The sequence below is a fragment of the Macrosteles quadrilineatus genome, unplaced genomic scaffold (genome assembly GCF_028750875.1).
Source record: "Macrosteles quadrilineatus isolate MER2022 unplaced genomic scaffold, UCM_ALF_1.0 Scaffold_2__2_contigs__length_208266976, whole genome shotgun sequence".
Classification (NCBI taxonomy): Eukaryota; Metazoa; Arthropoda; class Insecta; order Hemiptera; family Cicadellidae; genus Macrosteles; species Macrosteles quadrilineatus.
The window spans coordinates 174,560,796-174,585,022 of NW_026542595.1; the positions used below are offsets into that span (position 1 = coordinate 174,560,796).

Here is a 24,227-nt window from a genome sequence, read left to right on the forward strand (position 1 = left end):
CTGTCAATAAAATAGTTATTAATTTTTCTTAGAGAACAAAGTTAACTAAACCACTTCAAAAGATACAAGTAAATCCCTTGTTCCATTTACATTACTAATAATCAAGACCAACCATCAGTATACAAGCATTTCTCAATTAATCAAGGCTCAGTATATTAACCAGGAAAAACACTGTAACTATTTTATTAGATTGTTAATCAACATTATAATACCACAAAAATATAAGTTCGTTCATCATTACATTTCAATCACGCTGTTACAATTAATATTAGCGACAGTCAAAAAACAATGTGTATACATGTTCTTGCTAATTACCTTAGCATACAAGTTCGACCACTACTTCATACAAATCACGCCGACACAACTAATCAAGTCTCGAAATCTCAATCGGTAACAATAGGTCCACCTGATTGAAATATTAACCTAGATTGTAGTCTCAGTTAGTCAAACACTCCACTCAAATCACACCGTCTCAACTAATAAACTCCCAACTTAATCAAAGACAAAGGATCTACCTGTTATTGGAATGTTAATCAACTCAGTCCTCGAGGTCTAATATCTCCGGCAAAATTAATACTGTCACATTCCGAAATAGATGGATTGATTTCGTGTTGAATACCTGCAAGGCAACAGAATTGTTTTAAAATTCCTTGAATGTGAGTGTAACTACGTAATGAAATCCATAATTGCATCCTAGGGCAGTTTAATAAACGAAGTGCTTTTCAAATATTTCAACTTCATTTTCCTCCAAAGTTTACAACAGTTGGCGACATTTTATCACGTAAGTGCCATACTCACATCTCCACGTTTTCCCCTATTTTATCAGCAATGCCATAAATCCTTTGCCAGTTTGGTGGCATTCAACTTTTATCACAACCATTATCGCGTAATGGATTCAGAAGGGAATGAAGCATTGTGATTTGACACGCAACTTATGAAGGCCTAATTATGGGGTTGATTTTGTCCTTGCTAGGTGGAGTATAGGAATTAAGCTGCGGTTAGGGGTTAAATTTTAACATTTTTTGTACAAGTTTCACTGCCAAAGTGGATAATAGTGATATTGGTGAAATGCATACTCAACTCCAATAATTATATATTTTATTTACAAACTATGCATTCCTGTTGTACTAAAATTTTTCATTGAAAAAGGTGCAATGACCAAATAAATCATCTTGATTTGTATTGGTTAAGCAAATAGTTCCCTAACACGTAGAAAAATTCCCTCTTTTGGAATCGTAATATAGTACAATTTAAATTATTTATTCCTTTCCTTCACTAAGATTTTAACTAATTCAAACTGAAAGGAACATAGCACATCCTGTCTGTAAACTATAGAATTTGTATGACACGTTAATTTTCAAAGTACATTAACATAAGGATAAAATCGAATTTTTGCTGCAGTAGTTGATATAACTTTGTTTTCATTCGAATACACGAATTGACTAGCTGGTCCCTTAAAGATGGGAATGCCTTGTAGTAGAATGTCCCCCGATCTAGCAGGGGTAGTTTTGGTGTGTTGCGTGTTGCCTAGGGGTGGATTGAAGGGGTTGATTTAGGGGTGGTTTTAGGGGTGGTTTTAGGGGTGGTTTTTTGGATAAGGGGTGGTTTTTTGGATTAGGGGTGGTTTTTTGGATTAGGGGTGGTTTTTTGGATTAGGGGTGGTTTTTTGGATTAGGGGTGGTTTTAGGGGTGGATTTAGAGTAGGGGGTGGTTTAAGGGGTGGATTTAGTGTTGGGGGTGGTTTAAGGGGTGGATTTAGTGTTGGGGGTGGGTGTTGGAGTTGGGGGGTGGGGTGGGGTTGTTGTTTTTGGAAGGGTTGAAGACTGTGTACTCTTATGTTAATATAAATTTAATAATATTTAATTACTTCTTTGGTGTTCCTCTATGATTTATGAATTATCTTTTATGGTATTGAAATTAACGGAAAAAAATATTTGAATCAGGTGTTTTCTGATTGGTTGAAAATAAGCTCGCTTCTGATTGGTTATAAATAAGTGACTGTGGTATTGAAATTAACGGACAAAAATATTTGAATTAGGCGTTCTCTGATTGGTTGAAAATAAGCTCGTCTCTGATTGGTTATAAATCTCTACTTATAGGCTAGGGAATGGTAGGTTAATTGAATAGTAGAAATTTATCAATATATCTTTTATTTTACTATATCTATTTTGATAAACATAAAATTATAAATCTAAAAAAATGTAAAATTGTGATTAATGGAATATATGGTATGAGAAAAGATAATGAAATTTGATTTAAAGTTTACTCTATGTTTTAGTAATTGAACTCATCCGTCATAATAGAGTCTTTTTCTGCCCGTTACTGTCTTTCGACAGAACGGGCAAACGTATAATCGAATAGCGCATGCCGGGCAAAGGGTATGGTGACAAGGCTGAATCACAATCGTTGGGAGAGCATCCTGACAGATCTGGCAGGTGATGGTCCGTTGAGGTTCGGTTGGGGTTTCTTGACCTCGAATGATGTTATCGTCCATCTGTTGTCCTGTCATCACGAGGATCCGCTCCAAGGACGTCCGGATCTCGTTCCAGATGACTGGAGCAACTTCTGCCATCTCTGCTCGGCTGGCCATTCCAATTGCGGAATCTGCCAATGTCAACACCTCCCTTAGTTCTGTCCTAGTGGTGTTGAGGTGGCCGATAGCTCTCCACGAAGCTCTGTCACCACTGTCGGCATCGATATCCTGAAAACAAATCAAGTTTTATTTTTTTGTTGATGTCTCTAGTTATGGTTGGGTAAGAGAAATAAAATTAGGCGATGAAAACCCACCCTTAGAAAAAACTCCATTCTTTGACGTAGGATTCTTTCTTCCCGTTGGCAGCTCCGGCAGAGAGGATGGGGCTCTAGCAGTGTATGGGAAGAAGAGGTCTCTGGCGAAGGACTACGAGGTGAAGATGGTAGTACTTCGTCAGAGAGAAGCTCGTTCCCCTGTGCCTGTGACGGGTCGAAGTCATCCACGGGCTAAAAAATGTAAAATATATCAATATTCTAATATACATATATTATAGATGCTAAAGATTTATTCTAAACTTATATTATTCTTACCGTGGGATTTATCCTTCTGGATGGTCCAGCAACAGGTTCAGAAGGTACTGGTCGAAGGCCTGAAACGGCATCCATCAGGTGCTGATTGTGTTGTTCTTCGATCCGACTAAGAAGTCCGGGGGTCCCTCTAAATACATGGGAAATGTAGGACCCTTCGCCGGTCGAATTGTAATACAACCAGCGTGTTCCTTCAGGAATTCTGCCGTTATTCTGAAAAACAAAATGATGTAAATTATGCAATAAATATTTTACATGGTACTAAATCATACTACTGTACTATTTAATAGTGAACATTGATACTAGTCTTACCTCATGTGTGATGAGTATCCAAAATGGATCACGTGGCCTTCTGTAGTAATCTTCATAGGTGCTGCTGAATTCTATGGTTAAATGACCCCCACTCACAGATCTTAATATTTGAACAAAACGGTCTGCTGCCTCTGACTGTAAAAGGAAAAAAAAAAGATAAACCAACAATCTATTATATACTTACAGTGAAAATGTATAATAGCTAGTTATATTTACTTACATAGGTTATCTGATGATAGCCGATTGGAGGCAGTGGAGCTGTTCTGGCTAAATATATGAGGATATTTCCTCTTGTATTTGTGAAATGGGAGTCATTATTCATCAGAAGTGCAGGCTCAAGCTGGAATAAATTAAAAGTTATTAGTAATTGTATTAATTACTTATTACGATGGGATGCTATTAGGAATGGTTAAAAGGTGAGTAAATGATTATACTGATAAATTACCATAATGATGTGTTCCATCTGCGTTCGCCGCACTTCGGACTCTAAATACTCCGAGGTTTCAGTTACGGTATGGTTGGATGTCACATCTCCTTGCCATAACTGAAGGTGTTCTTGGTCAATTGGTTCACCACCTCTCTGTAAATGTTTGTAAGTTATAAAAATAGTTACTTCTACTAGTAAAACTAATTAATGTAAATACATCTAGGATTTCTACTGACCATCAGTGTAGTTAGAGTCCACTCAATGGAGTTAACAGTTGCAACTCTGACATAGGGGTAAATCCCAGTTTCAGGGGTTGGATAACTGTACCTCCTCATGTTATGAATTTCTACGTTGGCACGGCGCTGGAAAATACATATGAATTAATAATACAGCAAATTAACAAACATGAATGATTAACAAATGTTGGATTTTTTAAACGTACTCTATTACCGTTTTCTTACCTGGGAAATGTGAGCAAACCCTTCTAGAGGAAATAAATTGAGGGTAGTGTTATCATTCAATTGCCGTCTATATGATAGCAAATCTCCTCTGATGTTGGTGAAATATACTTCCCCGGTGCTGTTGTGGTTGAATGGAAGCAATAAATGTATTATTTCATTCTGAAAATAAAAACATATTTTTATAAGTAGAAACTATTTAGTTTTGATTAGTATGTATTTTGAACAGTTTATAAGAGTAAACTTATAAATAATAACTTACACGTCTCCATTGATTAAGGTCGAGGTTTTCCACAGTGGCGTCCTGGAAAAACAGTGTCAAATTAATATAATGTAGAAATAATTTTATGTCATAACATACGTATAGTTCCTGTAAATTAAAACTGAATTATTAAACAGGTCTTTAAAAGATAAAGAAATATGTAAAGTATAAAAAGTATTTTTTTTTTCAATATAACTTACAGAATCATCATCTTGAAAGATGTCCGGACTGGGTACCTAAAAGATAAATACAAATAATGTAATATAGTTCCCGGATGTTTGCACAAGTAAATATTACGACAATATAGTACTATCCTGAAATTATAACATTTAGTTAATCACAAGACAAAATTATGGTTTTGATTTCAAAATAATCTGTTGTGATTATCATCGGTTGTACGGGTTGTTGATTGCTGTGAAGGAATGTGACAGGTCGTTAATCACGGCTCCAGCTGCGTCAAAGAATGTGGCGGCTTATAAGATCTCAAGATAACGTCACTCATCCTATGCTCCTTGTTATACGTGGTTTAAAATATTTACACTTGGGCACTAAAAATATACATAACCTGAAAAAACAATTATAAGTTGACTATTTTAAAGTATACAAACCTAAAAAAAAGCAATTTTAATATTTAAGACTTACCGAACGTGAAGGAGGATTTTCCTCGTCTGAGGAGTTGATGGCTGTAAGGCCGGCTAGCAGAAACACTACCGAAAGAAACTTCATGGTGAAGATATTCACAGAGAGTGATGAGGCTTCAATTTTTGACTCTGATATATATACAGAGATAAAACCTCGAATCAGAGTGACCTGACCCTCAAAATAATCGCAATGCTATCTCTTTGACAGCTTGCCAAATTTGTTCCTCTGCTAATTTATGTGGAAACAACCTCCAAATGATTTGCAATTTCCTTGATGACTTTATATGGAGAGTTGTTTATTCTGTCCTCGGCATTTCCTTAGTCTAGTTTTGTATTTTTCTTTGTATGATACTTAATGCTATTTAGCTAGCAGAACTTTGTATTTGTCAAATAAATGTTATCTTTCAAGTTGGTATGTAATTTTAAACTATCTTTGTATTTTTCTTCGCATAATAGTTAAATATTATTTTTAAGCTGCAAATTTTATATTTCCCTTCATATAATAGTTAAATGCTCTTTGGAGCGGTAATTAATGCATTACCCTTTTACTCTTCATTTTGCAAATTACCTTCTAATTATTGGTTGTAGCAGGGAAGATATTAAAAACAATCGAAATAAAGAAATAGTACATTTATTTTTCTATATTTTTTATTACATAAAGAACTTTACGTTGGGGCTTCGCCCTGTCATCCCTGTACATTGGATTTTGAAGCCGCCTTTGTTGAAGCGGTCAATCTGCTGGTTTGTCAGCTGGTCGACAAATCTTCGAGGGAGGAAAGTGATGGCTGTCTCTCCCTTTGGCATGACGATTTCGACCATGATGGATGGGCCGTATTTCGTCTCTGTGCGCTTCATGGAGTTTATGGGGTAGCCCTCTGCGGCGGTGAGGTCCTTACAAGGGACCTTAGAAGGACCGTCATAAACCTCGAGGACAGCTAGTTCTTGCAACATTTGTTTGTCCATTATCTGAAATTACCAATTTGAGATTAATAAACAATCTTTTCCTGCTGTATTCTTTAGTAAAAAAAAACTGTTAAATGTGTCAAAGAGACCATATAGTTGAATTGTTTTTACTCTGTATTTTACCTGTTTTACTCGTTATTTTAAAATTTTTACATTAAATTGACCAGCAAAAAAAAATATATTAAAAAGTAATAAATCATACTTACAATGATGTAAATGTTTAAGATGGCAGATGATGTTGACTTCTAGAGTGGTGCTGCTATACTGACTATCTCGATGTTGGTCCTGCTTAAATAGGGAAAATGGGGGACAAAGTTCACCTTGTGATGTAACTTTTAATCTGCTTGGATATTGACCCACGTTTCCACACCACCCATGAGGTAGGGGTCTCAGCGCATTCTTTTTTTGTTAACTCAGAGGCATCCCCAGGAGGTCTACACCCTCTGAGATAGACTGCCCCATCCATCGCAGTCTATGGTGATGGCCACTCCATAACAAATATGCCACCTCCCAATATTTTTTTTATTTTTTTATTTTTTTTATTTTTTTTGTCCTTTGACTAATGTAGAGGGTTATTTACTTGGTGAAGCCTTTCAATTAACCCTTTTACCACTGACAAAGGATATTTTACTTTTATATATTTTTTTGTCCTTTGACTAATGTAGAGGGTTATTTACTTGGTGAAGCCTTTCAATTAACCCTCTTGCCACTGACAAAGGATATTTTTTCTTTATATTTTTTTTTGTATCTTCCAGATCATCTGAGGGGGTTACACATACATTTGAGGATGCCTGAGGGAGACTCAATGTCTTAAGGTTTTTAGGCCAGCCTCCTCACCCCGTGGACTTACAGGTTTTACGCCAGCCTGATGAGTGAGTGGCGATCCTCTTTGAGGTTTATATCAACCTTATGCCCTGTGGACTTATGGGTTTTAAGCCTGCCTGTTGAGCATATAAACCGCACCTCAGATGATCTGTAAGATTTTTTTAGTAAGAAATATCTATATACGATAAATGATCATCTACAAACTTGCTACTTACATCTTGATATAACAAGATATAATCCCAATCTACTTTACTAGCATAGTCATGAATGAAGGGTTCGGATAGTTTTTGATATTTACTAACAATATCCCAACACCCATCAAAATTAAGAGCCATTTCTCGAAGGAAGGCTTCTGAGAATTTTTGACGCTTCAAAATTAGACTCCAGTTGACTTTGTGAAAATAAATCCTAAGCATATCAATAGAAAAATTATATTTATTGGATAAAATGTTCCAGTCCAAAAACCGATCAAACTTCATTATAAAGCTGTCAGTCATCACCCCTTCGGGCTCCTTTGGTTCTTGTGACAATAGTGACCAGACGTTTTCCATCTCCAAGCTCATACTGACCAGCTTCATAAAGTGAAAGGCTTAAGTAGTACTGAAGTGTGTATGCAGTACGTACGGCACACTTTTTATGGTCACCCATAGAACATGCTATTCCTGGCATAGCGTCAATAGCGGGACCATCTATTACACGAACATCTGAATGAAACCTCTTCAAAAACTCAGCCTTCTCCCTACCTTTAGTATATATACATTGAAAAGGGAGACATAAGGCTGAAATTAAACCCTCATTAAATGGTATACTACCCTCTTCCCAACGCAAACCATGATGATTTCGAGAAAGCCAACGATTGGTTTTTTGGGCTTTAGAGTTTAATTGATGAAAGCCGTAGGGAGGTTTAAACAATATTTGGCACTCTAGAGAACCACCAACAATGGCCAGTTCTTTTATAATGAAATTATCATTGTTATCTTTAAAAGCTTGAAACTCTACTACAGCCTCCATATTGACAATTCACTTCTAAGACGATCAGCAACGTCAGATGGTAGCTCGTCTGTTTGTTCTTTAGCGTCAGCCAAAACTTGATCGATAAAATCTTTAATGAATACTTCCAAGTAAAATAATTCCAAGAGGTTTCTACAAATTATAGGGATATTCTTTATTAACTGATTCCACTCAACTAAATTAAGGGACAAGGAGTGCTCACCGTCACTAATGTACGCGTACTGATTTCCAAATACGTTATTTACTTTGATACTTGATCCTTCGTCGGTCTTAATATTTTCTGATCGTTTTTCCAAGAGAGCTAAAGTAATTAAGTTGAAACGATCACAAAGCTGACAAAATGAATCGTATGACCAATAAACACAACCCCTTTTACCTTTGATGATTACCCCAAGACTGCTATCACGGTTTTTAACAATTCCTGTTATCGCACACTTGGTAAGCTCGGAGTCCAGAAAGTAAACTGACTTTAGAAAGACTCCGGTTAAAAGATTTATAGGCTCCTTCTCCTTAGGGATAGCTATAGCGTTAGCACTTACCTCTGTCTCCTGTGAAGTCATCTCTGCAACTAAACTACTTTCCTTATACCCTTAACCTACATCCCTTAACCCTCCCCACCCTACCCACTCATGGTTCATCTGAAAAGTAAAATAACCCCTCCTCCCCCTCCTCCTCCTCCTCTTCTGAAGACTCCTCATCTGACATAGAAGGACCTTCTCTAATTTTAACAAGGATTTTACTAGTACCATGGGGAACATTAAACTTTTTCATATCTGCATATATTTTAAAACAGTCTACCTTCTCTATACCAAGCAATATGTTATGCTCGTCATAAAACTCAACACTAAGCCATTCCATGTTTACCACCTGAATGTTTACCCTAAACTGATCGCAATGCTACCCCTTACATAGATATCTTTCTCACATCCCCAGTGATTGGTGTGTATGTGTAGTGTGTATCATGAATAATGAGACAGTATGCGCTTGTATTTGCAGGGATAGCATTTTTAAATTGAATTTCCAGTCTAACATCTACAGGACCGGTTTTAATAGTATCATCCTGTTTAGAACAGTCGATTACGTAAATTGGACAGTTTGATGTGAAATCACTAAAGCTTAATATAGGAGAACCAACTCTTCCGTAGTAGGAGCTTTGGAAACTTGTATACATGTCATAAAACAAACAAGAGTTTCCACGGATATTATCGTAAGGGTAAAAGTTTGAATTCAAATACAATTTTACATCCTGTAAATCAGCAATGTCAAATTGAGACATGTCTTTGGTTACACTATTTTTCCTACCAGTTTGAAATGCTAAAACAATATATCGTGGTTTTTCTGTTTGGTTAGAAGTTTTAAGAGTCCAAGACATAGACTCAGTTGTGGGTAGGGTTGGGTATTCAATTAACTCCCATTGCCGAAATGGAATATGAATAGTTGGATCTTTCTCGATATACTTATACAGTTTTAATTTCTGGCTATCATTTACAGTTATATGAGGTATACGCCAGTAGATCTTATCAATTTTTAATGTCACCATACCTTCATTAGTGGTAAATACAGCATTTTCATCTCTGGATGAACGCAATAGGATGAGCTCTTGTTTAGCATTCACCAAAACTTTTTTATAGTCCTCTGTGAACCCCAACAAAAGTTTCAAAGGTACTGAATATACAAAATCCTTAGCTTTTTCAACTTTACCGGGTCCCAACCAACACGCATTCTTATAAGTATTTTTCTCTTCCTCCCTAATGGAAACGAGATTTTTCAAAGTTGTAGTGATGCCTACATTTTTTGTTCTATCAATTTCTTTTCCGCAAAGCTCGTAGCGAATTTCCTCAAATAAAAATGCAATTGCATTGTTAACAAGTGATACTTCCTGTGATGAACCGTCAGTTTTTTTAGCACTGACCGAACCATGAATGACAATACTACTGTAAAATGGAGCTGTAATTATGTCCTGTTGTAGAAGTGGAATTCTAATTTCATCATTATTATTATAAGTAGTAGATGCGTATGGTTGGTGAGTATGAAATTCCATACTGGTGATTAAATCATCATATGCTGCTGCTTGACCTATCTCTAACAGAGCCATTTTTTATTACTTTGAAGCCGAGAGAGCGAAGAAAATTTATATTTTTACAAGTTAATCCTTTGGATGTCTGGTTACTACTAAATCGTCGAACTGTAGGTAAATCACTAAATAGCAGACCCATTACTCCGTCTTAGATGGAGCCTTACTGAAATTCTTTCTCCACGAAAATTAACTAATTTACCGTCTTGATCTCTTAGGGAGATTGTCAAGTTGTTTATCCTCTGGCTGATCACTGGCAAATAAATAACATTCCGCGGTATTTCTATTATTTTATAGCCTGGTGGATCTGCAGGATAGAACTCATGTATTACATGGTCCTCTATCCCGTTCAAAAATGAGCCACGTGTAACGTTACAGTCCACCCGTATTGAGTTAACTTTAATTATATCCACAGGTAGCTCCGAGGCATGCTGATTATTAGCTTTATAAATTTGGTTTTTAAATCCAAGTAGTTTTCCCAAGGAGTGGTCCTTTTCAAAATCAATGTCTTCTGAACAAAATAGCTCTGCTTTTAAAGTATTATTATTAGGTTTTAATGTAAACTTTACTTTTTTTGGCAGTTTAGAAATTATATATTTTTCAATATCCTCAATTTCGTATGAACCTTCTGGTATAGTGATAACTTGATCTTTACCATAATAAAACTTGTTATTTACATTATTTTCTATGTTTGGTATGGAATTATATGTAGTAAGTTCTATTAATCCTAGTTCCCAATCCCCACTAGTAACATCAATAGGAAATGAAAGCTCGTGTGAAAGCACACTGGTTACCCCGGTAAGACTAAACATCGTTGCAGAGAAACTTTAAACACAAGTGACCGCAGATGACTGAGTTGAAACTTTGCTCTCTTTTGTAGTTATAGTGTATTTCACAATCCTCTAGGTACCTGATTAGTTCCCTCGGTGGTTTTAAATTTCCAAAACTATCGTAGTAATAAACTGTTTTATCATCTTTTTTATAGCATACCCAGTGTGTTCCCTGGCCAAAATTATCATCCAAGTTTACAATGGCTGATTCGTGCTTTTTAGGCAAATTTGGTAGTTTATCCCTCATAAAAACCCCTCTAAAATTTGGAATTTTTAACAATTTTACATACTTAAATAAATCATAATTAGTAAGAGGTTTTAATGGTACCGAGATGCTTTTTTTTATTACCCTTTCGTTTATTTTTACGTTTACCAGCACCTTCCTTTCTATAAGGTCTGAGGTATAATCCTTTTCCTTTTAATCGCTTAACACTGCGCTTCTTTCGCCGACCTCCCCCAAACTTAGTTTTCGCCTTCATTGCGGTTGTAACAGCCCAAGCTGAGGCTTTTTCACCTACCGACGAGTCTGAAGCTTTAAATCTTTGCCAAGCTCGTTCTGCAAGCTCCTTGTCCGCTTGTCTCCTACGCTCAGAATCTTTGTACCTCGAATACGCAATATCGTGGGACTTACACGCTTCGTCTAAACCGTTTATTCCTTTATCTCCTTTTGCCAACCTTTTGGACAATTTTGTACCCGGCCCACAATAATTATACCCCGGTAAATGCAATTCGACAGGTAGTAAGTCGATAGCTTTATTAAGAACGGATGAAACAATATTACCACCCCGTTTGATCGCCTGTTTACATCTGAAGTTTTTAGTCTTGGTCTTGGCCATTTATGGCAAATGCTTGAGAGACAGCTATAATTATGACCAGTATCGTTGATGGTTGACAAGTAACTAAGGTGTGTTATCGTTTTTTTCTATATTTGACATAAATGGTTGCACACGTGCAAGTATGCTTTCCTCGAGAAATTCAGGCAATACTGTCTCCTCCACCTCCTCCTCCTCCTCCTCCTCATCACCATTATTTTTCGGCTGGGATGCATCTTTAGTTTGTGGTTGGGTATCATCATTTTGGTGTGCGATAGCTATATTTTCTGTGGGAGAGGAATTATCTTTTGGTGATAGTTTAAATAGTTCTTCCCAATCTATGTAATCGTCATCTGTTTGTACAGTTGACCTTCCAGTTTGTTTTCTATTGATATAGTTAAAAACATAAGTTCCAAACTTCCTTAGGTTTTTCTCATGTTCAGTTTTGTTATCTGTTATAAGGCTTTCACATTTTGTTAGCCTAGTTTTCAGACCATCAATTTCTGATTGTAGCATGGATAAATCAGTTCTTAATAATGTCACACTTTCTTCACAAGCTTTATCCACATAGAATTTTGTTGCTGCATCATCAGAAACACTTGGAGCGGCTAAACTATTGATCTGCTTATTCTGTGCATTATAATTATTTTTAGTTAATTTCAGACTTAGTTTGTTTAGGGTACGCAGATTAACAGCATCAGTTGGTACTTTTGGGTCAGCCAATTGCCATATTCTCCTATTTTGCATATCATATTTACCTTCAGAAAAGGGTACACTTCTATAATCAACATATGATTTTGTAGCTGCATCAGCAGCTTGTAATGGAGAAGCCAAGTTACATAGCTTTTTATTTTGCATATCATAATCACCATCTGGTGTTAAATTAAAACCTTCCCCTTTAAGCCCTTTAAGGTTCTTGCTACTACTAGCTTTCAAACTACGTCCAAACTTGTCAATAGTCATTATAGTAATGCTTTATACCTACTGTTTCCAGCTCCTTTTATGTACCCTGCCTCTCTTAGCTCCTCCACAATACTTAGTATCTCATTAACATGTACTCTGTTTCCAGCTTCTGTTGACATAGCTATGTGTCTTAATCGGTCAACTAGCTCATTAACGTCATCCCAATGTATGATATCACGTGACTTTAAGGACTTCCATAACATTCCTTTACCTTTAGCTTGAGAGATTAAAGGTCTAATAATCTTCATATACTTTGTACCTTTGTTTGATTTAATTTTTCCATCAAAACTATAACCCTCCTTATGAGCGTTTGTAGTAATAAGAATACTTTTGTAAGTTCTTAAATCATTATCATTATACATGGTACTATCAGGTAACCTTTTAAATATAAGTTCATACAATCCATTAGATTTTCCATAGTTTACTGCACCAATCTTTATATTACCTTTGTCATCAAAATCCATAACTTTTTCACCAATCATAAGTGTGTCATTCTCGTAGCGGGGTCCGTAAATATAGTCAATTTGCTTTTTATTCGTAGAATCTTTAATAAACATATACATGTATTCCTTTGTAATAGGATTTGTAAAGTATTCATTTATATATTGAGTGGTTGATGCCAGTTTCTCAGGAGACGATACCAATTCCGACAAATCTTTAACCCTTGGTGTTGACATACCAGATGGAAGGAATTTGTCATCATCACTTTCTGATTCAGTTAGATCATAATTTATTGGCTCTTCCTCCATAGGTTCTTCCAAAGGCTCTTCCATTTTAACACTTTCCTGCTCAGTTTTTATATCAAGATTATTTGCTGTGTTTTTCCTAAGTTCACTGATTATCGGCTTATACTGTTTTTCTAATAAAATATCACTTTCTTCAGTGCCTTCCTTAAAAGCTCTATACTTTCGTTTAATAGCATTTCTCAGCTCAATTAATTGTGCCTTAACATGTTTACTCTTCCGCACCATAGTGTAGAATAATAAACCCCCAACCGATCCCAGCCCATTTAAGGCAATTCAACCTGCCTAATGAATAGTGCACGCCTCTTATACCTCCGTAAGAACTTAATTATTCTTCTTAGTGAAACCCCAGTGCTAAAGTCTATACCTCTATAGTACTGTTGCATCCTAAAATCAAACCGCGGGATCACATATTGTGTGGTAAAACTTTTAAATACAAAGGTTCGTTTCCATCCATCCCTCCATTGAGGTATTTCTGCTACTGTATATTTATCATTTTCAACAGTTTTCTCCATAAATCTTTTAAGTAATTCCAAAGGTCTAGGTTTATTTATATTTTGCAATAGGTAAGAGTTAAGAAGCCAAAATTCACTTGGATTTGACCCTGTAAATGCTCTCCACTGATCAAATAAAACTCTATTTGTCACAGTATACATACCACCGTTTAATGTAATACCAAACTTTTTACACTGATTTGGGAGTGTAGGTAGAGCTTCCTTAAGAAACTCTGTAGTATACAGACCTTGACAGAGATTATTAACACCACTGTACGGTTTGTTTCTAAAAGTCATTGGAACATTATCAGGTACTTTAGAGTATGCAACGTTATAGCTAATGTCGATATAGCATTTTAAATTTAAAGACCTTTTATAGACTGTTAATGGAGACCTTATAGGAATAGTTCGTTCTGTTAGCAATATACATCGTGCTGCATATGGAATCTTACATCCATATTCCAACATTTCATTACATATTTGAGTGAAATTTACACTGCCGTGTAAGTTGCGCAGAGGTCGGACTTTGCCAAATATTTCAGGAAGCGGTCTAAATCTAGATATCATATTTTGTGGGTCTCTTACAGTACAATTGTACATATCCTCATGATATATTACAAATTCTAAGGGGACATTATTTACTTCACAGGAATTTATAAAGTTTAGCCAGCACGCCCTGTTATAAGTTCTTTCGCTAGCAGAAATCATTAGTAAAACTACAGGTGGTATCATGGCAGACCCCTTAGGTTTTTTATGTCTCCAACATCTCCTATTAAACTGATATCCGTGGGGAGGTTTTTTACTACAATAGTTCCCACAAAACTTATTTTTATTCTTGTAATAGTATGAGCATAAGTTTGATTTAACATTATGAAGACGGGTATTAAAACCTCCCAGATCATTATATGTATAGATACGAACCATTATAGCTCTGTCACGAAACTGTCAATTCCTACCCTATACCTTCCCTTATATGGGTCAGATGTTTTATCTATTACCAGAAACCCAAAGTTGTCACACCATGCCTTAGCACAGATCTCTTTAAATTTGTCAAAAGACATATCTGTGGTGACATGATCGTTGAATATATGTTTTAGATTCATTTCGTCTTGTTTAAATAATATAATAAAGTTACTATTGTCCCTTATTAGCTGTTTCGGAATGGCACTGTATGTTTGTCCTAGGTAAAAGGTATCTATATTTTTATGCCTACCCATAGTAAAATAAGCTCTAATATTATCATGCTTTTCACAAGAAATATCATCAAACACCATTATTGAATGTGGTTTAGCCTCGTTAGGGTGTACTACTTTATCATTATCTCCAAACTCAAAATACCCTATTTCTTTAGGCATAACATTTTTTAAGAACCTGTATTTCGATTGATATAGAGACTTTGAAAAAATATAAATGTTTTTAAACCTTAATCCATTTGGGTCAAATAGTAAATTAAACAACACGTTTGTCTTGCCTGATGAGCTTGGTCCTGATATAATACAGCGAATAGAGTCAGGTAATAATGTACCGTGTTTTTTTCGATGTGTAACCATGCCTGATCCAATGTATTCATCAAAATTTAAAACAGAAAAATCAACGTCTTGCTTCACAACACGCATTCTGACTAATTACCATGAATTGATAACAGAGAGATATATAGTTTTTGAACCGAGCAGACATCACACCATGTGCTAATTAACAAGTGATATCTCTTCCCAGAAACAAATCTTATCATAACCTATAGTTCAAAGAAGAAGTATTTACGCAAACACCAGAGTTATCACACCAAGTCCTTGGCATCAATCCAAGAGTCATGACTGTTATCATAACCTTTCCACCGAACTAATAATTTAGAACCTTTCTTCCGCAAAACTTTTTCAACCAAATATACATTACCAGTCTTAGATTTACTAATTTCTTCTGAATAAAATCCACCTTTTAATATATCACCTTTAGAGTCTTGCAATATATAAGTTACAGGTTTAGTAGGTTTAATTGCATACACTTTAAAAACTTCATTTGTCCAATTTGGTAGATAACCTTTTTTAAATGTCTTTTTGTTTTTACTAATTCTAACATTATCACCGATTTGAAATTTAGCTTTAGTTTGCCGCTTAACACTTTGTCCGCTATAAATTCTCTTTAATATATTTTTAACATCTTTTTGTTTTACATCCTTTGGTTTCATACCAATAGTCCTATGTTTAGTGTTATTATAGGATTTTACAAGTCCTGATAACAAACTTACCCACTCATAACTACCTCTGGCAGTAAATAGTTTATACATTTTAGTTTTTAAAGTACGATTAAATCTTTCTATGATACTGGCTTTAAGCTCAGAATAGGTATGGTAATGATTTATATCATATTTCCGCATTAAACTGCTGACATGTTTGTTAAAATACTCTTTACCTTGATCAGTTTGAAAGTTTTTCATTTTATTTTTAGCTAAAAAAGGATCTAAAGCTTTAGCTACCTCTGGTCCAGATTTGTCTTTTAACGGAATGGCAAATGCAAACTTGGAAAAGCAATTAATAATTGTCATAATATATCTATAGCCTTTATTAATTTTAGAATATGGCTGCATCTCAACTAAATCAGCTTGGTATAAATCATGCAATCCCTTAAGGGTCACTTTACGTCTAGGGTAGTTTCGCCTAGCAGGTCTATGTAGCTCCTCAGCTATAGCGCTTTTACTAACCATTTCACAAATGAAGTATACAACTGTTTAGCACGGGTTTTTAAAGGTTCTCACACAAATCAGTGACTCTCATTAAATAAATAAATATCAAGCTAGCAATAAAAACAACAAGTACAAATAGTTTGTCAGCTAAAGATTTAATCAGACGAAAACCTGCCAACAACATACTAAATTGTAATGAAGTGTTTAGTTAGGGATTTAGACTGAAATAGGATATTGTTTGCTTGAGTGGGGTTTGAGACCACTCGTGTATACTACACCCAGGTTAAGCATTACATGGCCAGTCCAGCGAAACTGGTAGACGCCTTGTAACACCCTCTCCCTTTTTAGCAAACAAAAAGAAAGAGAATTTCAAGTTACTTTTTTTAGAAAACTAAATGTTTTCTAAAAAAAATAACAACAAGTAACAAAAGTAAAAACATTTAGTTTTTACATAATTTACAAGTGGCTTTATGGAAGATGAATAAAGGAGCCATGCAAATGCGGCATGTTTCTTTTGGGGTTTTAAACTTCGGATACGCAAAGCTACCTCTTCGCCTTAAGTGAGAAGGAAGACCAACCATTCTTCCACAGGTAGTACACCAACTTCTAGAGCCTCGTAAAGACTCATAGTAGTTTAGGGTTACGTAACCGCAGTTTTCCTTGTGATAGTTCAAAACATCCTGCCTTAGCGTTGATGGAAGATCAACACATTCTTTTACATAAGGTAAAAGGATGGCGTTTGAGCAAATTGTTCTAATTGAAAGCTCAGACAGAGACAACATGATGCGGTGGAGACCAGAGATGGAATGATACTTTGAACTTTGAATCTCAAATTATTGTTAAATATCCATCGACCAATCACAGCCCCGCACTCTTATTTACAACCAATAGGATTCAAGCTTATTACGACCAATCAGAGAGCAGTATTTTACTTGTTTTAAATTTTTCCCACCGGACTGAAATACCAACCTAAGGTCATTCAACTATGTCCTTCATTCATACACACACTCAGGTTTACAGGCCTTTTAGTCAGCCGTGCCATTGACCTTCATTCACAAATTTGTGGCAAACGCAGGAAACTCATTGTTCTATGGTTTTTAGGCCAACCTGCCATCTACGTATGGATTTATGGTGTTTTAAGCCAACCATTACGTAGGTGTCTTTCCACAAACGGGAGGTTTCATGGTTAAGCCTTACTAACTCCCACATTCACACTCACATTCAATGGGGTTTTTATTCATTTAAAACAAGTTTTACTATATTTACAAAATTATAAGACGTTATGACATTATTAAAATGTGATTCAAAATATATACCAAGATTTAACATGGTTTCTTTTGCTTTATTTAAGATGTTTATCCCATTAGGGACAGGAAATCGTATAAAACACGGCACAAACCCATCACTTTTAGCCTTTTTTACAGCTGTTCTAAAATGTCTTTTTTCTGTTCGAATACACTTGTATTCGTTCTCACTCCCTCCAGTTTCTCTAATCAAAACACAGAGAACGTGTTGAAGATTACTATCACAAGGAAACACGGTTACCTTACCTGACTGTTCAGTTAAAATTGCATTCAAGGATTGATTTTCTTTAGACAATAAATCATTTGATGTTTTAAAGTCTGTATTTATTTGAGCAAGTTGACGATTGGATTCATTAGACTGAGTAAGTAACTGTAATAATGTATTTTTTTCAGCTACAAGTTTGTATTCTCCATACTTACGTACAGAGGGCAACACTTTTTCAAACACCCAGTCCTGGAAAGTCTCCGCAATAGGGAGTTTTGATTTCAATATTAAAGAATACAAACCCGGTTCATTAATGTAAACCGTATGTGGTTGATTGTTAAAAGGGAGCGGCATTTCACCGCTCCTTATAAATGCATAATTTTTTTTATATTTATCTTTAACATGGGCTTTAAGTGCATCTCGTGATCTAGAATAGCCTAAAATATCAGCAATTTCCTTACCTTTAAACCAAGGGTTATCATCAGAATCAAATAATACAGACACATGCCGGTCGTTAAATATATAAGAAGTAAGATGAAACATTTTCACAAAAAATGAGTTTTGTCAGAGTATGTCTGATCAGCATGGGATCAAATAAGAGAATGACGGTGACAAACGTATCACTGTCTGGTACCCTTGGTCACGTGATTCATACAACAGACCAGTCACTTCGGTTCTTACAAATTTTTAATTTACATTCACACAGCGGTTTAGGGAAACATTCAAGACAGATATTTTGCAAATCATCCCAATAAAACTGTAAGCATTTGTCCTTACAGCAAGTAAAACAACTTCGAGTTTTATATACTTTAAGTTCAACCAATTTAGGTACTGGGGCTTGGTAATTTTTACAACGACACATACAATAACCAAAACTTTCACATTTTCTACATGCTATCCCATCAACATGAACCGAAGGGGTTACAAAACATTTGTTCTCGCAACAATAACGGTTCATTGTTAACACTTTCGCTTCCAAACAGAGACTAAATATTTAAGAAAGTTCCCAGAGTCACGCGGCATTAGGAGGGGGGAGGTCTTATCATCCAACCTCTCTTAGTCAAAAAGATGGATACAACACAACAGTATGTTGTTAGGACTGGTGGGTAAGTTTTTGTTTTTTATATCCATAGGGTAAGGTACCATACTCACCCTCATGCTTCCTTTTAGGTCCTGTAATTTGGAAAACTTTAGTTTCATTTATGGTAACGATGTTCCGGTCTTTAGTTCTGCGAATTCTAGATTCGTTAATTTCTATTTGTCGTCTAGTTTCACTAAGGACCATTTCTTTTAATTTTTCAAAGTTGAGCGTTTTGGAAGTCTTAAAATTGAGTGTGAGACCCTTAATTTTGCAAACTGGGACCAAGATCTGCTTATTTGTTGACCAAACAAGATACGCGTAGGTTTTTGGACCCCCAGAAACAAATTCTACTATAAAAGATCCAGGTCCGTACTCAGCCAGCTCATCGGTCATTTCACCAAGATAATCCCCTGTAGGAACTCTGTACAAACCACCCTTATATACATATAATACAGAATCAGTATCATAATACAATACCTGACCACCAAGGGCATCTAGATGCTCATAGAGCTTTAATCTCGCTTGAGCTGTGGTGTATGCAGCTATCACTACGTTTACATTAGTCAAAGGTTCGCCTACTTCTTCTAAGTACTCCCAACTCACAACCACAACATCATCATTAACAATCTGTATTCTATTTACATCTATTTCCGGTTTGGTAAGCATTTCAAATAGTGTTTTTGAATCTCTAATAATTATAGCCTTGGTTTGGTTTTCCCTCTGTCCAAATTTACCCCAAAATGAATTAAGCATTAGTTTGGCTAATGATCTCAACCCCCCGTTCTTTGTTATTTTACTTTTGTCCAATCTGATACCTTCATGCCTAAAATAATCTTCAATATATTTATCTTTGTCATCTTCAGTCTGACACCAGCCAGGGTACCCCGAAGCTTCCTGTTTCATCTTTAAAAATTTATTAATAAAATCTGTAAACAAACCCCCGTTTTCATATGTGGCTACCTCATACTCCCACAGCTCATACATATCCAAAACTACATAGCCCTTTTCCACTGCCCTTCTGATTTCATCCATAGTCCAAGTTCCTATTAAAGCTCTATCTCCACTTTCATGTTCACATTCACCCTGATTTTGAGAATTCCCACAGGTGTTGCATAGGACAAACATCAATTTATTGTTTATCTTTGCCGGAAGGACAGGATGGTAAAGATCCCTTGGTGGTAGCACTTTACACTTAAGCAGACCATCTACATGTAAGCCTCGCTGTCTGCACTCATTATCTCCCACATAAATCGTAGGATGACCAATAGGATACTTACCATACTTACATACATATGGGTAAAGAGAGCAAACATCAACATATTCAATGGTTTCCCCTTTCCCACACTTGTGGTAAGTTTTAGCATTACCTGTTCTGCCTCCAAAGAAAGACTGTCTAGGGTCCAAAGGAAGATTATTAAGAATAGGGAGTGTTTCCAAGTGTTTTAGATTTCGGTCCTTTTTTAACTTACGAAACTCACACTCCCACATCTCAACTACTTCATAGTCATTAAACTTAGCAATTTTAGATTTGGTCCTCTCATATCTCAAGTGAAGCGAGTCAGAGGGATCCTCCTTCAGAGGAGCATCTCTGTTATAAGGATAACATTTGGAGCATCCGTGCCAATAGCACCCGTGAAACTCATAGATCCTTTGTCCATCAAATCCATCAACTTTCAAACCAGAAATACTAATCTCCTTTCCACGCCCCGCATGTTCTATCCTCACTTTACGGATTTCCTCCTCAAAACTTAACCATTGGATAGCTATAGCTGACTGATTATTCACAAAACGATAGCCGTTCTTAGGAATAAGTCCAATCGTGTTTGGTTTCAAAAAGTTTCTACGAAAGGCCAAGTTACATGCACTAGCAATAGTTACAGCTTCCAAAAAAGGATCAACATTACACTCTTGGAGGAATATTGTCCTGAACTTAAGACACGCTTGTGCTAGAATTTCCACATCTGAGATGCAGTATTCTAAGATCTCCTTTTTAAAGTCAAAAGCATAATTCTCAGCCACTCGTTCATCATACCACTTTTCAAAATCCCTGTAGGACTTTTCAAACATAGTCTCTGGACAATAGTACTGTTTGTCAGGCATCGGGCCTACATAGTTTTGATTGGCAAGAGTGTTAAATAAATGGGGGAAGTAGCCTTTCTTTCTTTCAGGAGGCAGATCAAAAGCCTTAGGGAGTGCAGCGAGGGCCATGGGGAAGTAACTTAGCGAGTCCACAAACCTCACGTTGTCCATTTCCATCAAAATAATTTTTGTACCCCTCATGATCAGTTCAGGGGTGAATTTTGTTCGTTCAAGCATATACTTAAGCAAAAACTGAAAATCAAAACCCTGACCATTATGGGCGATTACACAAACATGTTTAAACTGTTTACGGGTTTCCATTACATAGTTCATAAATTGGGTAACCGGGTTAGAGTTGAAGACTCTCGTACGGTTTTTACAAGCAATACAAAATTTAGCCTCAATACATTGGTAACAATACTGTTGTGAAACACACAAGTTAACTTTATGTTCTTTCTGGTCAGGATCAGTGGAGAGTGGCTCATCTTGACGGGTTTCCAAATCAAAAAATATATACAGATAACCTTTAGATGTAGGTTTACCCTCGTTGGGTTTCATGTAACATTTATGATTAGGATCCTGAAAAGATTCACAAGGTTTACAATAAACCTCACCACACTTATGAGGTGTAGGTCTTCCCTTAATCATAACCAACTTATCACAATCAAGACACTTTTTCACTTTTTTACATTTATCAATTTTGTGGGCTATGAAACACCTTTGATTTCTTAAAATAATATTACATTCTGGACAAGTTACTCCCCCATGTTCTAACTTACAAGGAGGTGAGATGGTCAGACAGTAGCAGCAAATATTGGAACATCTATGTTCAGTTTTATGATCATAAGGGACATGGCAGGCTTCACAATAATATTTACAAACAAAAGCAGCAGTTAGACTGGTAATGACATTGAAATGACCGTTACAGAAAATCAAGTTAATTTTAGATTTAGCATTCTCTGGACGACCCTCAAAATACACATCACGCCCTTTCCTATCATAATTGTAAACAGTGATTTTATAATCGGTCAACAGATCTTGAAACCTTTCTAGTTCAAGAATTCCAGCACCATTCTCAGGCATTTCTACCCTAGCCCTCCGGATGAGCTCTTGCGCCATCACTGTCTGCCTTTTCCTATCATCTTGGCGAATCGCTTTATATAGAGGATCTTTAATTGCATGAGCAACAGCTACCACCAAGGCACGAGGGAGACACAAATTATCATTATTTTTTATCACAACAATTCCAGTCCTAGCCTTACATTCCTCATCAAAAGTATTATACAATCCAGGTCTTTTACGGGTACCCGAACCTACAGGGAGATTCACTCGCGTACACTCGACTTTAAAGGTATCCGTTGACTTGATAGATTCGGAATTACTTTGTACAATACCCCCAAAAATCTGCCACAACACATCTTCGTCAATTTCCCCAGCAGGTCGAAACGCTACATATCCATCTTTACCTTTAAGATTAAGGCTTTGAAGGGTAAACCCGAGCTGGTCATTATCATGGGCTTGATCTTTCATCTTTTTTACAATGGAAGCAAATCCCTGTCTAAGCCAATCAAACTCACTAGTTTCAGGAGGAGGATTAGAAAATTTAAATATAGTCTTGGTCCCATAAAGTCTAAATTTCTTAACATAGGACTGGTCCTCACTAATAGTTTCAACTGGCTCAACAGCAGAAGCCATTACAACAAATATTAAGGAAAATCTAAATATCACTACTATTTACAAACATAATTAATACACCATAAAAGAAAACTTAATATTACTACTCACAACGATAACCTTTTTACAGAAGAACACTACACACAATTCAGCAAATGTCACAGAGCAAAAGAACTACACCTATAAACACCGCCAAAGTAAGAGTGAACCAGGATTTTTAATTCTCTCACAGATATACCCTTCAACCAATCACAGATCACCTATTTATAACCTATCAGGTACAAGCTTATTTTAACCACTCACAGAGCACCTGATTCAAATATTTTTGTCTGTTAGTTTCAATACAACTGTCACTTATTTATAACCAATCAGAAGCGAGCTTATTTTCAACCAATCAGAGAACGCCTAATTCAAATATTTTTGTCCGTTAATTTCAATACCACAGTCACTTATTTATAACCAATCAGAAGCGAGCTTATTTTCAACCAATCAGAAAACACCTGATTCAAATATTTTTTTCCGTTAATTTCAATACCATAAAAGATAATTCATAAATCATAGAGGAACACCAAAGAAGTAATTAAATATTATTAAATTTATATTAACATAAGAGTACACAGTCTTCAACCCTTCCAAAAACAACAACCCCACCCCACCCCCCAACTCCAACACCCACCCCCAACACTAAATCCACCCCTTAAACCACCCCCAACACTAAATCCACCCCTTAAACCACCCCCTACTCTAAATCCACCCCTAAAACCACCCCTAATCCAAAAAACCACCCCTAATCCAAAAAACCACCCCTAAAACCACCCCTAAATCAACCCCTTCAATCCACCCCTAGGCAACACGCAACACACCAAAACTACCCCTGCTAGATCGGGGGACATTCTACTCCTTGTTAAGTATTCAAGATTTAAAGATTTTATTCCAAAATTGTATTTTACATTCAACACATCACACGGTTCCGAGATTTTCAACATCTTCTCGTCATGTTTTTACAAGTCGTGAGGTATTCCCGCGGGTATTTTCCCGCTAAAAGCGAGAGTTAAGTAAACATTGACGCCTGTTCCCCCCAGCTGCTTCCCTCTGTGACGTCACAGCTGTTGCATAATTGATCGTTCATCAGACTAACAGCAGACCAACCTGGGACCACGGTACTTTGTGATTCTGCATAACCAGAAAGTGTTTCTAAGGGTAGGGCCAGAGTGATTTTAGATTAGAGTCATCTTTAATATTACATTTTCATATTAACACTACTAACTACTGTAACTTGGTTTCTAGCTCATTATTACTCTTTTTCTCTTTTCAAAAGCCTGTCATTAA

General features: G+C 36.1%; 2 protein-coding genes across 5 annotated transcripts in view; one reads left to right on the forward strand and one right to left on the reverse strand.

Annotated features, from left to right (window-relative positions):
* Positions 1-24,227, forward strand: part of LOC128987985 (E3 ubiquitin-protein ligase TRIM9-like) — a 179,930-nt gene that overhangs the window by 80,774 nt on the left and 74,929 nt on the right. The window lies entirely within an intron of this gene.
* On the reverse strand, positions 2,175-5,466 carry LOC128987986 (uncharacterized). Of its 3 annotated transcripts, XR_008490309.1 has the most exons (10): positions 5,162-5,466; positions 4,720-4,755; positions 4,520-4,561; positions 4,261-4,419; positions 4,036-4,161; positions 3,818-3,952; positions 3,593-3,712; positions 3,064-3,507; positions 2,788-2,979; positions 2,175-2,701 (listed from the first exon to the last, which is right to left on the reverse strand). XR_008490309.1 is itself a non-coding variant. In XM_054409149.1 (8 exons), the coding sequence occupies exons 1-8, from the start codon at positions 5,243-5,245 to the stop codon at positions 3,340-3,342; spliced, it is 870 nt and encodes a 289-aa protein (XP_054265124.1). In that variant the 5' UTR covers positions 5,246-5,466; the 3' UTR covers positions 2,175-3,339. The 3 variants fall into 3 exon arrangements, 1 of the variants encoding a protein (XP_054265124.1); XR_008490308.1 differs by having other exon boundaries at positions 2,788-3,507; XM_054409149.1 differs by having other exon boundaries at positions 2,175-3,507.